This window comes from Marmota marmota, unplaced genomic scaffold (assembly GCF_001458135.2).
Source record: "Marmota marmota marmota unplaced genomic scaffold, marMar, whole genome shotgun sequence".
NCBI lineage: Eukaryota > Metazoa > Chordata > Mammalia > Rodentia > Sciuridae > Marmota > Marmota marmota.
In genome coordinates, this window is record NW_026000057.1 from 6,174,035 (window position 1) to 6,190,686 (window position 16,652).

Sequence of the window (16,652 nt, forward strand, 5' to 3'; positions counted from 1 at the left end):
ATAGTACTGTTTTTCAGGTTTTTGCTTTTATATCTTCTAGTTTTATTTTATACTTGAAAAGGTTTTTTATATTTAGCATTAAAAATACATTTTTTAAATACTTCTATGGTTGTTTTTTCAAAGTTTATCTTAAAGTGCAAGAATTTATTTTTGTGTATAATAAGAGTTTGGATTAAACATTCTCATTTCAGATGATTATATAGTTGTCACAATACTTTTTATTGATTAATCTATTCTTGCCTCACTGATTTTAAATGCTGGCTTTCTTACATACAAAAATTCCCATATTATCTGGATCTATTTCTTTCTGTTAATCTTAAACATACATCAAAGACCATTTTAATTACTATAGCTATGTAATATATTTCCCTGTCTGGTAAGGCTATTCCCTGCATTGTTTATCTTTTCCAGAATTTTCCTGGTTGTTCTTTAGGAATTTAAAATCCTCAATTGGTGTTTTGCTTAGGAAATTAATTATTAAATTAGTTTAGGGCAAACATATCTTTACAATGTTGATTCTTCCTATCTATGAACATTGTACTCTTTTGCTTTTGGTTTTAGTCTTTTACCCTCTCCCCCTGATTTGGTGAGCTTCTATAACATTTTAAAGTTTTTCCTTCTTATAGGTCACCCTTGGAGTTAGGAATGTGTTACTATCTGTTTAATGTTATCATGTATAGGTCTTATCTCTAAATAGACATGGCAATAAAACTATTGGCTGTGGTGTTTTACTAAAGAAGTCATTCCTTTTTTATGTTTTTGTGTTTGTTAAACACCTACTTCTTGAAATAATTTCATGCTCAAAAAATTCGATAGGATTATGCTTCACAATGTGTCTCCTTTTAATTCCGTCCTAAAATGTTTTGGCATGAACATAGAACTTATTAGATTTTTAGAAAACCTTCGCTCCATGTTAGTTCCATCTTCAACTTTGGGAGTACCCAGATCCTAGTGGTGTTATATTACATGTTAACAACTTTTATAAAACTAAAACCACAAGACTTACCTCCTAGGTTCATCCCAGCTTGAAGACATTTCTGAAGCCTGCAGGCAGGACAGTTCTTTCGTCGAATCTTGTCAATGATGCAGTCATTCCTTCCAGCACATAAATAGTTGTGTTGCCCTGATTTAATAATAGAAAACAATGGTCAGAATAAAAACTATGACTAGTATAAAATACTGATGTGTGGCATCAGAATGTGAAATTTCCCTTTTCCTACCTTGAAATCTCTTCATGAAAACAGTAGAAGGCAAATATGATTTATGGATAACATGGTCAGCTTAATGCCACCGAGATTTTGGTACACACGTGATGATACTACATGTACTTCCAGGAAGGCTTTGTGCAAGAGCAGCCTTCCCCCACTGGCTGAATTTTACTGATGGAGTCAGGCAATGCGCAATTTCCCTCAGACATCACACCCACACTGATCCCAAAGCCCTGGCCCTACCAGAGCTCTTTAAGCTAAGATGCTTGACCACCACTGACACACGCGATCTCACTGGGAAGACTTTTAAATTACACCATGGAAATATTTAACTCTTTCATTCTGTAACCCAGCTGGAAACGGAATATGAATCAGATATAGGTGCAGCATAGGTTTGAAGGGTAGCATCTTCTGGCAAAATATGAAACTGTAACTAGCTCTATGATTCATTAATTTTTTCAAAATATTTACTTTACTGGAAGTCCTGGAGATTCAACAATGAACAAGATAGACAAAGGCCTCTGCTGTGGTTAACTTCCATCAACTTGGGGGAGACAGACAATAGACAAATTAATAAGAGAAAATGTCTACAAAAGGGTAGACAGTAGCCAGGTGTGGTGGTGCACTCCTGTAATCCCAGCAGCTCGGGAAGCTGAGGCAGGAGTATCTCAAGTTCAAAGTCAGCCTCAGCAACTTAGCGAGGCCCTAAGCAACTCAGCAAGGCCCTAAGCAACTCAGTGAGATCCTGTTTCTTATAAAACATGAAAAAAGGGCTGGGCATATGACTCAGTGGTTAAGTGCCCCTGGGTTCAATCCCTGGTACCAAAAAAAAAAAAAAAATAGTTGTAATTATACATAACATTAGGATTCATTTCCATATAATTATAAAGGCATGGAATATAATTTTCTCTGATTCAGTCCCTAATACTTCCCCTCTCCCTCCCTCCCCCTGTTCCTTTCCTTTTACTGATCTTTCTGCTATTCACTTATAGTTTTTTTTAAATTATTGCCTTGTGGATATACACAATGGTGTGACATTCACTGTGGTGTACTCGTGTATGCACATAGGAAAAGGAGAGTTAGGTCAGATTCACTCCACTGTTCTTCACTGATCCTGTCCCTCCCACCTCAATCCCCTTTCTCTGCTTCACTGATCTTCCTTCCATTTTGGTGGAATTCCTCCGGTCCCTCCCCCACCTCTTTTCTTTTTTTCCTTCCGTATTTTGGACTAGCTTTTGCATATCAGAGAAAATATCTGACCTTTGACTTTCTGGCTCTGGTTTATTTCACTTATCATTATAGTCTCCAGTTCCCTCCACTTATCAGCCACTGCCACAATTTCATAGTTCTTTATGGCTGAGTAATACTCCATTGTGTGTGTGTGTGTGTGTGTGTGTGTGTGTGCTGACAGACCAGAGGAAAACTGTTGTGAAGGAGGCAGTGAGATTTTGGGGCTGAACAACTAGAAAAATGAAACTTCCATATATTCAAATGGGGAAAACGGGGGGGGGGTTGTGGTTAATGGGAAAAGACCCCAGGTGGGACAGGACCAGTCTGGGATGCCTGCTGGGCATCCACATGGAGGCCTCAGCTGCGAGGAGCACAGGTCTGGAGTTAGGAAGAGGTCTGGGCTGGAAACGCAGTAGCCTATGGTCATTCTCAAGTCTTGAGAAGGGGTGAGACTGGACAGTGAGTGAAGTGCAGAGGACATAGCAAAGAAGTCTGAGGACCGAGTCACAGGTCACCGAAAATGGGCAGACCAGAGACAGAATCTCACTGGTTACTGTAACAGCCAACAAGGTAGAGCCTTCTCTTCATCCCGGTACCCACGGTTGAGAATTTCTAGTTCCAGTAAATATCCACTAAAAATAATGTGTACTGCTCAATGTAATTAAGATGAATTTCATCTAGAGCACATGACATTAGTGTGAATCTTTGTAATGATAATAACCATAAAACAACAGTAATAGGATGGAAAATCTATCAAAGTGAAGAAACTAAACCCCACCATTACAATAACCTAATGTATTTTTAAAAAACGGATGATTCTTAATGAATCTAAGTAGGTGTAGATAATTTCACAAAGGCAATCCATATCCATATGAAGACAGTAACCGATTAACAAAATATTTCATGATGCATGATATCTTAGAGCAGAGGCTCATACTTTTAAAATAAAGATCTGAAGTCCTACTAGAGTGTTATCTTACTTATTAGGCTGTAGAACGAATCTATAACACAGATGGGCCCTCTGTGATTCCGGCTATCATTCACAAGAAGAAACCCACACTGAAACTGATAGTGACTTCCCCAAATGATAGAGCTAAAGCAGAATTCAAAGTCTGATAATATTGCTCTACCTTAATGCCAGCGAGTTTTCTAAAGAATAGATTGCAATATAATTGACTAGCAGTCTAATAGGAGGCTGAGAGTGCTCTTTGGGGAAAATAACCAAAGGAACATTCTCTGGGCCAAGAACATGGAATTTCCACCGGCACCCAGCATTTCACACGCTTTTTGCATAGTATAAGACTGAATGCCAAGCCCCAGACTTCATCCATAGCTCACGATGAACTGAATAAACTTTGCAGGCCAAAGAAACAGCTAAATGTAATTTTAATTTATTTCAATTCACCAAGTATCTAAGGGGAGCCTCTTGGGTGTGGAAGGCCACAAAACAACCGCATAGTGGGTTGGTCTGATGCAAGGAAAGAGCCTTCCTAATGCTGTGAACTGGCAATAAATAGAAGTCCTTCACAGTGTAGATGTGCAAGAATGTGTGAGGAATAGACACACTGGAAGAACGTACACTCTAGAAGGTTCTTCTCCAGGTATTCAAAAGCAGAGACTTCTAGAAACTGGGCTTGTTCTGTAAGCATTGTTTTTATGAATACCCCTTAAAACTCCATGTCACTGTAACAACTGCAGGTCAACCTCCTTCCAAATATTTCATCTTCATACAGCATAGGATTGAAAGAAAACCATCGCAGATATGTCAAAATAAACTTCAGACAATTCTGCCATTTATATTTTTAGTTGTATAAATATTAATTATTTAAGTAGTATTGACACAAAGGTATAGTGTTGTGTCCTGCTCCTTAATGCACATTAAAATAACAACAGGTAACAAAAGTGAGACAGCATCTAGACGAATTTCTATCACATCCTCTTTAAACACTGCACTCTCCTGGTGTTACGACGGCTAATCCAGAGTAAGTTCCATCTAAGGCTCTGTGGGGTAAATGGTTTTCTACTAAAATACTAACTGGGACAGACAACCAGAATGCCGGGCACTAGACAGTGGTGGCCTTGAGTGACAAGTGAAGGAACTGAGATTTCCGTCAGCAGGCAATGGGGTGTCACTGGGGATTCCAGAGTCGTGTTTTAGAAATATTAAGCTTAAGGTTATGTAGCAGGCAGGCAGGATGGAAGGCAGGGATATTACAAAACGTCCACACCACAGTTCTCAGAGATGGGCTCCATACAAGCTAGGGGCGGTTTGTCCGAGTATGCAGACTCGGGAACAATCTTGGCTTAAATAAAAATCTCCGTGGTCAGGCAGAAAGATTTATTTCACATTGAAGTTACGTCCAGTGTGAGCGGAATTCTAGAAATGTCAGATAAACCTCCCACAGATAGTCATAAACTGTCTAGCAAAGGAGTGGGGTGAAAGGCTTGAGGGCTTCCGGGAGGGACCAAGAGCAGACAGAAGCTGGAGGAAAACCAAATCCTGAAAAGATAATCACTCTGGACAGGGTGCCTGCTGGAACAGCAGCTCCCTGAGTGTCTGGTTCTTCCTGCAGTCAGTGTCCAGTGGCAGGAAGCCAAGCAAAAGGCCTCGTCTAATTGGCCTAAGAAGGTAGAGAACAGACTTTGGGACTGCCACAACAGAGAGAAATGGGGGAAATAAAATGTACACATTAACTGCCCTGAAACTGCTGGAAGACTTCAGAAATGATCACAAGATCCCAAAGGGTTCAGGGGGAAAATAACAACTTAAGGTTAAGAAAGATAAGCAGATACTTAAGGGGTTGTGCCCCACGGATGGGCAGTTTAAATACCAGTAGATTAAGAAGATTCAATAAATACTTCAGATTTTCCATTGAAATTCTAGAAGGTTCATGCCCTTGGAGGAAATGCTGTATCCCATGAGTAAGGCAAAACAGACTTATTAAAACAAACAAACAAAAAAAACAAACATAAAGCTCGGGATTTAACTGAATTCAGGATTTAATTGACTACTAGATCAAAACTCAATATCCCTCAGAGAAATATAATTCAGAGTCTCTAGAATGTCCAAACTTCAATAATTCTCAGAAATATACAAAAACAGTGGGGTGTAGAGGCACAAGCTTGTGATCCTAGCGGCTTAGGAGGCTGAGGCAGGACGATCACAAGTTCAAGTTCCAAGGCCTACGTAACTTAGTGAGACTCTTGTCTAAAAATGAAAAAAAGTGGGGAGGCTTGAATGTGGCTCTGTAGTTAAGTGCCCCTGGGTTCAACTGCTGGTACCAAAAATAAATAAATAAATAAAAATTTTAAAAATACACACACACACACACACATAAACACACACACAAACAGAAAAATGTGAACCCAGGTCAATAGTAAAATTAATCAAAGAACATTAATAGAAACAGATTCCCATGTAACCTGGATTGAAATTATCAGATAAGGATTCTAAAATTAGTGTTAAAATATATAAGAAACGATGACTAAAGGAGGTAAAGAAATGAGTGAGTTAGTGATTTGTGAACTGTAGAAAATAATATAAACATACATAGACAAATGGAAAAGCACAGTATCTAGAATAAAATGTGCATTGGTTAGAATTAACATATCAAACACTTAACATGAATGGATCAATGAAGTTAAATAAATGGAAATGGAAATCAGCCAAACTGAAACACAAAGAGGAAAAATGTGAAAAACAAATGACTGAGGCATCAGTGGTCTTTGGGACAACATTAGCAATTTAATATATGTGCCATTAGAATTCCAGGAGGAGAAAAGAGAGAGAATAGGTCAGCATTACTACTTTAATTTTTAAAATTGTCAAAAGACAAATATAAATAAATTACAGAGGTAAAAAATAGCTAAATTTCTTAGATATAAGTATAAAGAGACTGTCTTAAAAACAGCCTGAGGTAGAAGGAGAATAACCTTGTACAAAGAGAAACAAAAGTAACAGTAATAAGCAATTTTTTATCAAAACAATGAGGCCAGAAGGAACAAATGCAAATATCTTTATATACTGACAACCCAGAATTCTACAACTACTCAAGATATTTCTCAAAATGAAAGTAAAGTTTTTATTTTACCTTCTTATTTTATTTATTTTACCTTTCTTATTTATCAATTTTTTGATAAATCAGAGTTAAGACAATTTGTTATTAGCAGACTACGTTACAAGAAATGACAGAAGTTCTTCATGCTTAAGTAAAATGATACTGAATAAAATTCTGATTAACAGAAAATAAAAGTGAGAATTTAAGATGGTAACTATATGGGAAGATTTTTAGAAATCTTCTTTTTTAAATTCCTTAAAAAGTCAAATAACTGTTCCATACAAAGACAACAAATACTCATTATGGGGCATATTTCATATATATAATGAAATTCTACTGCTGCAAGTTTGTTACATTAAATCTGAAATGGTATGAACTAACTGAGGGTAGAACATGAAAAGTGAAGAGTATATTCTGTGATCTCTAGAGCAATTTTTCAACCTATGCTTCTGGAACCAGTTGTATCAGAATCTCCTAAGAACTTATGAGAAATGTAAATTCACAGTCCCCTCTCCAAACCTATTAACTCAGAACATTCTGTTTTATATAACCACAAATCTAATGCATATTAATGTTTGGAAAACACTGCCATGAAGCAACCCCTAGAAAGACGGTAACAGAAAATGTAGCTCAAGAGAAAACAGATGTATAAAATGAAATACTGAAAAATATCCAACCCCAAGAAGACATAAAAGAAAAACTAGATGAACAAATAACAGAAAGAACAAAATGGAAACAAATAGCCAAGTAAAAGATAAAAGCCCAAGTATAGCAATAATTCCATTAAATATAAATGGTCTAAACCCTTAAAAGTCAAAGATGGTAGATTAGATTTAAAAAGCAAGACCCAAGGATACGTTAAGATACATTATAAGTAAAAAAGCACAGATGGGTTACAAGTTAAAGGATGAAAATATACACACAATGCAAACATGAGAGCTGATGTGATTATATTAAAAAATTAGAGAAGGAAGACTTTAAAAATAATGCCAAAGAAAAGAATGTCATTTTATACTGATCAGATTGAGATATAACAATCCCAAACATGTAGGCATCCAAAGACACCAGGTGAAAAATTGACAGAAATGACAGCAGAAAGATAAACCCAAAATCAAAACTGGAAAATTTAAAACTTCTCTCTCAGCAATCAAAGAATAATAGCAATATTAAAAAAAAAATCAGAAAAGAAACAGTAGATCTGAACAATATTATCAAACAATTGGACCTTATCAGCATTTAGGTCACATAATTGCATAATATACATTTTTTTCCAAGTGCATATGGATCTCTGAGACACAACGTACCTTGAACTGTGAAGCAATCTCAAATTTTAAAAGGACTGAAACACATAATATTTTTTGATCACAAGGGAATTCAGTTAGAAATCTGAATTTAGGTAACAAACGGTACCTAAATGAGCCTCTCATATTGGAAAATTAAGGAATAGGTCTCTAAATAATCCATGGGTCAAAGAAAAAAATCACAACAGAAATGACTATTTCAAATGAAATGATGATGACAATTCAACACATTAAATCTGTGAGATACAGTTCAAATAGTACTTAGAGAATAATTTTTAACCTTACATGTTTATATTAGAAAAGAAAATTCAAAATTAATGATCTAAGATTCTACACTGAGGAGTAGGGTGAGTGAAGGAGAGAAAGAAAATAAACCCAAAGTAAGCAATTCATGAAATAATAAAGAGTAAAAACAAATGATAAAGTAAAAGACAAGCAATGGATGAAAATCAGAATAGTTGGTTCTTTGTAAAGACGAACAAATCAGGCAACTGCAGACAAGCTGGGAATTCTGCTCCATAGCTTCTCATTCCAGGCCCCAGGATGATGGAGCAGCCACCACAGTGAACACCGTCAGCGTCCTGGTGAGTGTCTGTTGAATATGACTTAGGAAATCTAAGGCTCCAGCCAAGAACAGTTCAATCATCACTGAGATCCAGTGCAATGATCCCACCCAACCACAAGGGGGCCAGGAATGGGAATCTTACCTCAGGAAGGAGCAACAAAGACCAGCAAATACTTGGGGAACCTCACTGAATCCTACCAGAGCGATGTGGAATGAGGAGCATGAAATTCAGTCTCCCTATTAAGAGTTCCCCTCAAAAGCAGAAGCCTCTTACATTATTGTTGGAGTATTCTGACATATTAATTTTAACAGATGAAGTTGAGGGCTATTTGCATTATTAGCTGACATTTTTGAAACATGAAGAAGCTACCAGTCTCTAAAATGCTTCTGGAAAAAAACAACCACCACCACCAACAGTGGAATATTTAACGATAACTATAATCCAGGGACCACCTCCCCACACTTAAAAACCTACAATTGGTTATATACATACTGATACACTAATACACATACACACTGAAGAATCTCTATAAAAATTGGAAAATGAATTAAAAGCTTACAGGGGAAATGCAAATGGCCCACAATTTTCAAATAGATTGTAATTATTTCTCCTCATACTAATACAAAGAAAGTTTTAGCTCACTGGTAGCAGGCACTATATTAGATACTCCAAAGGAAAAAATATGTATATACCTTTCTACAATATTTAGAGAAAAAAATAGCCTGGAATAAATTGGATGTGATTTGACCTTTCCAAAATATTCCCATAATAAACTTTCCTATACAGTCTGCTGAGAACCTATCCAAGGCACTGTGGTATTCCAAGAAGATAAGCACTACTGAGGATTACTCTATAAAGTAGAGATGGCACAAACAGCATACTGCCCGGGACACAATTGATCCTGAATGACTGCTCAGAGAATGAATGAATGCATGAGTCCTGCACCAATCAATTAAGATACACTACAACATGCATAATTTACATATATATACAGTAGGTCATGAGCCCCACGAACTCCCAGTAATGCATGTTCACCAGAGGCCTACCGGCTTCTAAGTAACTGGCTTACTAAAGATCCGCATGTTCAAATCACGTTGCCCCATCTCCAGCATTCTAACCTCTGGAATCCCTCTTCACACATATCACATTAATAAAAAGAGCTCTGAGGATCTGCAAGGAAGTAGGCGACGGTTCTATGAAAAGCAGGAACAGCTTAACCCTTCTCAAGCTGAGATTCTGCGCCTTTTTGGTGTCTTGGGTCCTAAATCCTTCCCCCACTACAGTCCACATCGTTCCCTACTGAAGCTGGTGAGGTGCTGACACTGTAGCTGTTACTGTCATCTGGATTTAAAAGCATCTTGTTTTAAGAATGCAAAGGTCTTCTATGGTTCGGGGAACTTGAACCACTCATCCACCTGTGTGCATAGCTTCTTGTATTTCCATCTGAGGCTGTGGCAGGGTTTTGGAAAGAAGTCATTCTAGAAAACAGGAAGCTCCTAGAGCCCGAATAAATACAAATGGAGTACCAAGACACTTAGGTCAATAGTACATGGGCAATACCAAGTCACAGACTTATAGGAAACCCAAGCACTTGTAGGTACTTAAGGAAAACGCCCTAGAGACTCAAAGACCAAAACAGTGTTGAGTGCAAAACTAAAAGATAAATCTAAGATAACTGATTTTTTTTTTGTTCTATTGCTGTAAACTCTGATACTGCTCTTAATTACAGAACAATTATTAAGTGTTTGAAAGTGAACTACGTTATTTTAAAAAGTTCCGGAAGGCAACAAAACTCATCTTTAAATTGTTTTTGATTACTTTGAAATCAAGAACCAACTTTCTGTGCGACATGAGCAGGCCCCAAATGAAAAAATGCAGATGGGGTGACATGTGGGCCTTCAAGCACAGATAACACAGGGACACAGAAGTGGAAATCAGAGGCAGGGGCAGAAGGCAGTGGGAAGGGGGCCTCAGCTTTGTAACCAGAACCACGTGGGCTCTGATCCCCAGCTCTGTCCCTGGGAGCTCTCGCTCTCAGCCAGGGTGCTAATGTTTCTGAGTCTTGGTTTCCCAGCCTATAAAACTCATGTCTACTTTGTCAGATGTCACATGGAATCAAATGAATTCAAACATAGAACAAGAATCACAAAGCCTGGCTTGATGTAAGAACTCAAAAATACAAAATGGTGGTAGTGACGTCCTCACCCATCTTCTATTAAAATAAATCGGGTAAGAAAATTCAAAGAAAAAATATGGTCAACTCTTAATTGAATGTAAGTGAGCCAGAACTTCCTGTAGGAGCAGAACATGGCACTGAGTGAGGAAGACCTCGAGACCAAAAAGGCCCATTGAGACAAGGCAAATACTATTCACTTTGGATCTCATCTTTAAGACTTAACTTTCTCTGAAAGCTGGCAACGAAGTGAGAGTGTTGAGATAGATCCCTCGAGTAAACACGGGACAAAAATTTGACACTCTCCAATCTGTCTGTGGCTCAGCTAAGAAATCGAGACTAAGGTCCAAGACTAGAAGTGTGGTATAAGATTCTGAAAAGTGATACGTTCCTTGTATTGTTGATCTTGAGATCCCATTTTTCAGTATTATTAAAATTAAACCTGAAAAGTTAGAAGGTAAACATGTTCAGGAGACTAATTTCTTTGAGGGAATCCCAGCACATGAGAAGGTACAGTAACAGATATTCACAGACAAGCAGGTTGAGGACCAAGGTTGTGGAGAAGAAGAAAAAGAGGTTCTGGGATTTAAAGTATGTTTCCAGACAATGATTTTACTCCATTCAACAAAGTTATTAATTTTTTTTTTTTGCAGTTTTGGGGATTGTACACAGCAGGACTTGATGCATGCTAGGTTGGTGCTCAACCACTGAGCTATACCCCCAGTCCACACAAAGATTTTTAAGCAGGGCATAGGAGGCAAATGTAATCCATTACCTCCAAGACCTTATATTCTAAGGGGTAGGGTGAGATTGGAGAAATTGAGACAATTAAAATAAACCATGTGGTACTGATGTGGTGTGACTTTAAAGAGGGAAGTGATTCATCTGAGTTGGGGGTGAGGAAGCCTTTACACAGAAAGGAAACATCTGAGGTAGGCCTTAAAGAGTGTTTTAAATTTGAATAACAGAGAGGACAGGTGTAGAGCATCCATCCCAAAGGACTGGCCCAGGGAGAGGTGGAACCCCAGTTAAATATGCAGGAGTACCGAGGAGTGAGCAGTTACCTACACGATGTGGTACCTGGAGGGTGTGCAGAGGCTTCTAAAGCTTCACATATGAAGCCCTTTCCTCGGTGTTCTGATCCGGAGTGTCCCCCAAAGGCCCGTGTAATAAAGGCTTGGTCCCCAGTCTGTGGTGCTATTGGGAGGAAGTGGAACCTTTAAGAGGTGGGGCATAGCGGGAGGTCCTTGAAGGGGATACTGGGACACTGGAACCTCCCTCTCTTTCTCTTTGCTTCCTGGACATCACCCTGAACAGAACTTTGACGTGGGCTCCCACCATGATGCACTGTACTTCCACAGGCCCAAAGCAACAGGGTCAAGTGGCCATGAACTGAAACCTCTGTAACCATGAGACAAAATAAACGTTTCCCTCTTTAATTTGATTTATCTCAAGCATTTTGTCACAGGAATGGAAAGCTGACTAATACACTCCTAAGGGTTTCAGACCTATATGTTCACCTATTCATTAAATGTCTTGAACTGAATATCTTGAAACTCTCCAGTTCCCTATGTTCACAATCCAAATTCAATAACCTTACCCCCTTTCAGCCCCCCTATATTCCCAATTTTAAATCTGCAGTCAGTTATTTGGGAAACCTCAGGACCACCTTTGATTTATACCCCCAATCCTCCAATCCTCTATGTTCATTTGGTCACAACATCCCAATGATTCTCTCTCCTGAGTTTTTCTTGAATCCTATTATGTCATCCAGCACTTTCTCTCTTCATTTCAGGTTCTTTTAGGTAAAAATCTGAACTGTGGAGGTTGAAGCCTTGCTTTATTTGCACGACTTCAGACTAGTTACTTACCCTGCTGTGCCTCAGTTTCCTGATTTTGTTATATGGGAATTATAAATGTACCCTTATGAATTATCGAAAGGACTAATTACACAAAGCAATTGAAAGAGCTGGTGGCATACAGTAAGGATTCAATATTACCATCATGCATTCCTGTATATTACCATATTATCATTATTATTACAATGTAAACAATCTATGGGCCTTTACTATGTTATTCCTTCTAAGTCTTAAACTTTTTTTAAAATTAACTCTTACATAGTCTTCATTAAAAGACAAACAAACAAAAACCAAAACAAACAAAAAAAAGCTCCTCTGGTTGAAATGAACTCAAGGAATGTTCCTGGTGCTGGCTTTTGTGGGTACCTGGCTGTGGCTCAGGAGGCACTCTACTGGAGACCTGGCCTCCACAGAGGTTTATCCATCAGTCTTACAGTCTAAGCAGAGATCTTCTGAACCACATATCTGATTGTGTCATCTTTCTGTTTAAAGGCCTTCTAGGACCTTAGCATCATGTTCAACATTGCAATGAGCCACTGATGCATGTGGTGGGGAGAAAGATAGGGCATGGCTCAAAGACATGCTTACCCAAACTTATGACCATTTCAGAAGAAGTAACTGCAGTTTGGATCAGAGGCATACGATCCAATACTTTTGGATTACTTTTATTGGTGCTTTTAGTTTGGTGTTTTGTTGTTACTATTACTACATTTGTGGCCTTAGTTGAAGAAACTCAGATCCCTGGTCCTTGGTGTATCTGTATCTCTACTGACATGTGCAGACATAGGTTGGTCCTGACTGAATACAAACACCTCTCTCAACTCCATCAATGCTCCTCTCCCTGCATCTGGAAAAACTCTCTCCTCTTCATAAGCATGGCTGACAATCAGTGTAGTGTGCTTCTATCAAGGAAGTCACTTAAGTCCTCGGGAAAATTAAATATGAAAAGCATCAGGTTCTGGGGGCTTTAAAACCTTGGTGAACACCTACAAACACTCTCAAGAATCTTAAGGAAGAGTTCACAGAGGAGGTATTTGAACTCGATCTTATGAACAGCCATTTAACCAGGCCAGGGATTAAAGGGATTACAGACTGAACTGAATGCTCCAAATTCTATGATTTTGTTTGTTTATTTATTTACTTTTAAACACATTGCCCTTTACACATGGGAGCCTAGTTGCAGACAGTAAGGATACACTGAACCCCATCACCGGTCCCTGCTGTTGGCCTGATTCTTGCTGAGCTCCCCAAGGAAACAGTGCTGGGATCTCACACTGAGTCCAAGGATGGGAAAATTTGTGCCCTAGTCTTGATGTTTCCTTCCAGGGAAGGAAGCTTTAAGGTGCCACACCTCAGGCCTCTCTCTCCCCTCTCTGCTTGCTTTGCTTACCCCAGCACTGTCTTCTCCTTGGGGGAGAACTCCCTCAGGGAGCAGGGAGATGCTCAACCTCTGGGGAACCCTCAGCCTCAGCTGGCCCAACCTGATCCAGCTGTGCCAGGGCCTATGCTTGGGACTCAGGCTGTAGGTCTTTTTCGCTCTTACCACCAAGTCCCAGCCTTTGACTTATTTACCCAAAAAAGGCTGATATTTTATCTTCCTCCAGCCACTCCTTTGTTTTTTCAATCTGTTCAGAATCCGGGTGGAGAAATACAGCACTAGTTAATAGGTCCCTTAAGGATTAGGAGACAGAACAATACCAGAGTCTCTAAGATGCAGATCTCAACAGCAGAGGCACATACAACACTGAGTTCCTGAGCAGGAATCCTGCAGCAAGGGTCCTAAGGTTCCTACTCAGCCCACTTCATACTTATCTTGATTCTTAATTCCCCAGATGTCCACATTAAAAGGCAGGGACCCCAAAGAAAATGGCCACTGGAAATCCAAATGGTGGGGTACCAACCTGGCAACCGAGACATATTTTAAAGTCCATTTGTTGCTGCTTGGTTTTCCTTTCAAAAATCAATCTTATCCAAAATTCCGCCACTGGATTTTCTTTTTGTACAACATTATTTTATGCTAACCTTGCTAAATGAAATAGAATTTTCTTTTTCACACCTTGAAGCTATAAGAAAATTTAATTAAAAGGGACAGTAATTTATAAAATAGTTTAATATTTATGACTAGATGAATGATATATTGCTTACTAATTTGTTATGTGCCCAAAGTCAGCAAGTCTGAGGGTTTGGTTGATGGTGCTGTTCATTAAAACATGAGAACTAAGTGCTGTAGCAAGATAACCAAACTTGTTCAGAATAGCTCTTCACTTAACTACTGCTAGATACTCTGCGATAACCAGACCTCATATGCAATGTAAATTTCATTTTTAAGTCATTTTCAACATCTTAAAGGCAATTTCACCAACTCCAAAATCCCTCTTAAGATTAACTTTTTGCTTAAATCTCATTTTCATGTTTAAAGGTCCATTTGTCGGCCAGCTGGAGGATTTTCTTTCTTTTTTCTTTTCTTTCATTCTTTCTTTCTTTTTTCTTTTCTTTTTTTTAAAGCAGTTGACAACTGCCCAGCAACAGCAGCCTGTGTTTGCAGTCACTATTTTGGGCTACATCACATGTCACTTACATAACCTTGTTTAACTGCTCTTGAACTGGTTCAAACAACCTGGGAAACAGATCAGGGCAGTCTGGCAAATTCCCGCATTGCAGATTCTGATGGGCGAGTTCCCATCCCCCACCCCTATCTTATAGTGTTGCACAGTGAGTACCAGGGTGTCCAAGGAGAACTGGTTATTCATTGTTAGCGCCAACTAAAACATTTGATAATTAACTTCCTCTGCTCAGTTAAAACCAGTCCAGTCTGCCCATAATAAACCAATGAACAATGATCTCCTGCTGCTGAGGTTTATGAGTGAGCCTGGATTAACATGCTTTCAAATGCCAGCAGGCGAAAAGAATCAACTGGAGTATAGCTTGCCTTTGCCACCTTCAAACACCCATCTTTTCAAGTGATGTTTTTAGGATACTAAGATTTTAATTTAGAAATCAGATTGGACTTATTTATCCCCCCCCCCCCAACGGTGTTTCAGAAGTTTTTTCCAGGAGAGGTAAGCACGAAATTCCTAGATAAACATTTTTTTTCTTGGAGTGAAACGTATTTGTTGGTCATTACTAAAAAAATTATGTATCTATACATATCTATACATTATATATCCATACCCACACGTACATGTGTGTATCTGCTCATAGTCATGACTTAAATTTTAAGCATATTTTAGTAAAAGATAATCAAAGGAAATACTTATAAAAATCCCAGTGCTATAAGATTCGAACACGGAGAAACATTTCTTATGATATGCAATAAGACAAGTAAATTAGCAGCATGGAACAAGAAACCTTTTTTTCGGGGGAGTGTGACTTACGTGTTACACACGTTTAGTACTAGGAATTTAACATAGTTGTACTTCACTATGCAAAAACATCTGTTATCTAGATAAACTAATAAGTTATTCAGGGCAGTGTGCAGGGAACTAACATTTGTTGAATTCCTATTATGTGACAGGTGCTTTACCAATCATACAACTGAATCCTTATTTGAAAAATCCTAAGAGAGGAACCTGATGAGATTGGCAAAATGGGGATAAAATGACCAATTAAGACCCACTCAGAGGCTAAATCACGTGACTAGCTTAGCTGGGATTCATGCTCAGACTTCTATCCCAGCAGCTAATCTATTGGTCCACATCAGTCCATACATATTAGAAATGTCCTTTAGACACTTAAACCTAGAGGGAATAAATGGTGCAGAAGCAATCTGTGAAAGATGTGTTTAGGCTACCTTACAAAGATCGCCTGCTCTGACGAGGGAAAAGCAAGTCATGAATTGAGGTGTCCCTCTGATTCCAAAGTCATCATACACAGGATGCCAAACTTGCATCCTGCTAAATACCTCCCTTTTCACCTCATCAGAAAGTACCTCTAAACTCTGGATTTCAAAGCAGACATGTGCACAGTACTGCAGGAGTGGAAAAATCCTGTGTGCTGGGTTCCGAGGAATCAAATTTCATTCATTTTGCCCAACCAGCAAATCCCGCAAGATCTCAAAAGTAGAAATGAGGGCAGGATAGAGAGAAGGGACTCCTGTTCAGCCTCTCTGTTACATTTTGAAGGTATTAACAGAGTTTGGTGGGTCCTTATTTGCCCTCTAACACACAGCCTGGTTTCTGAATACCAGTATAGCTCCAGACTTAAATGAACCCTAGATCAGAGCTGATATTGGTAACAAGGGACAACTATTATAAACTT

The 16,652-nt window shown here is 38.6% G+C and overlaps 1 protein-coding gene across 3 annotated transcripts in view; it reads right to left on the reverse strand.

Moving 5' to 3' along the window:
- Positions 1-16,652, reverse strand: part of Nr3c2 (nuclear receptor subfamily 3 group C member 2) — a 325,701-nt gene that overhangs the window by 92,883 nt on the left and 216,166 nt on the right. For all 3 annotated transcript variants that reach the window (XM_048813488.1, XM_048813490.1, XM_048813489.1), the window contains exon 4: positions 1,007-1,123. In XM_048813488.1, coding sequence (XP_048669445.1) covers positions 1,007-1,123 — 117 coding nt within the window. The remainder of the gene's footprint in view (positions 1-1,006; positions 1,124-16,652) is intronic.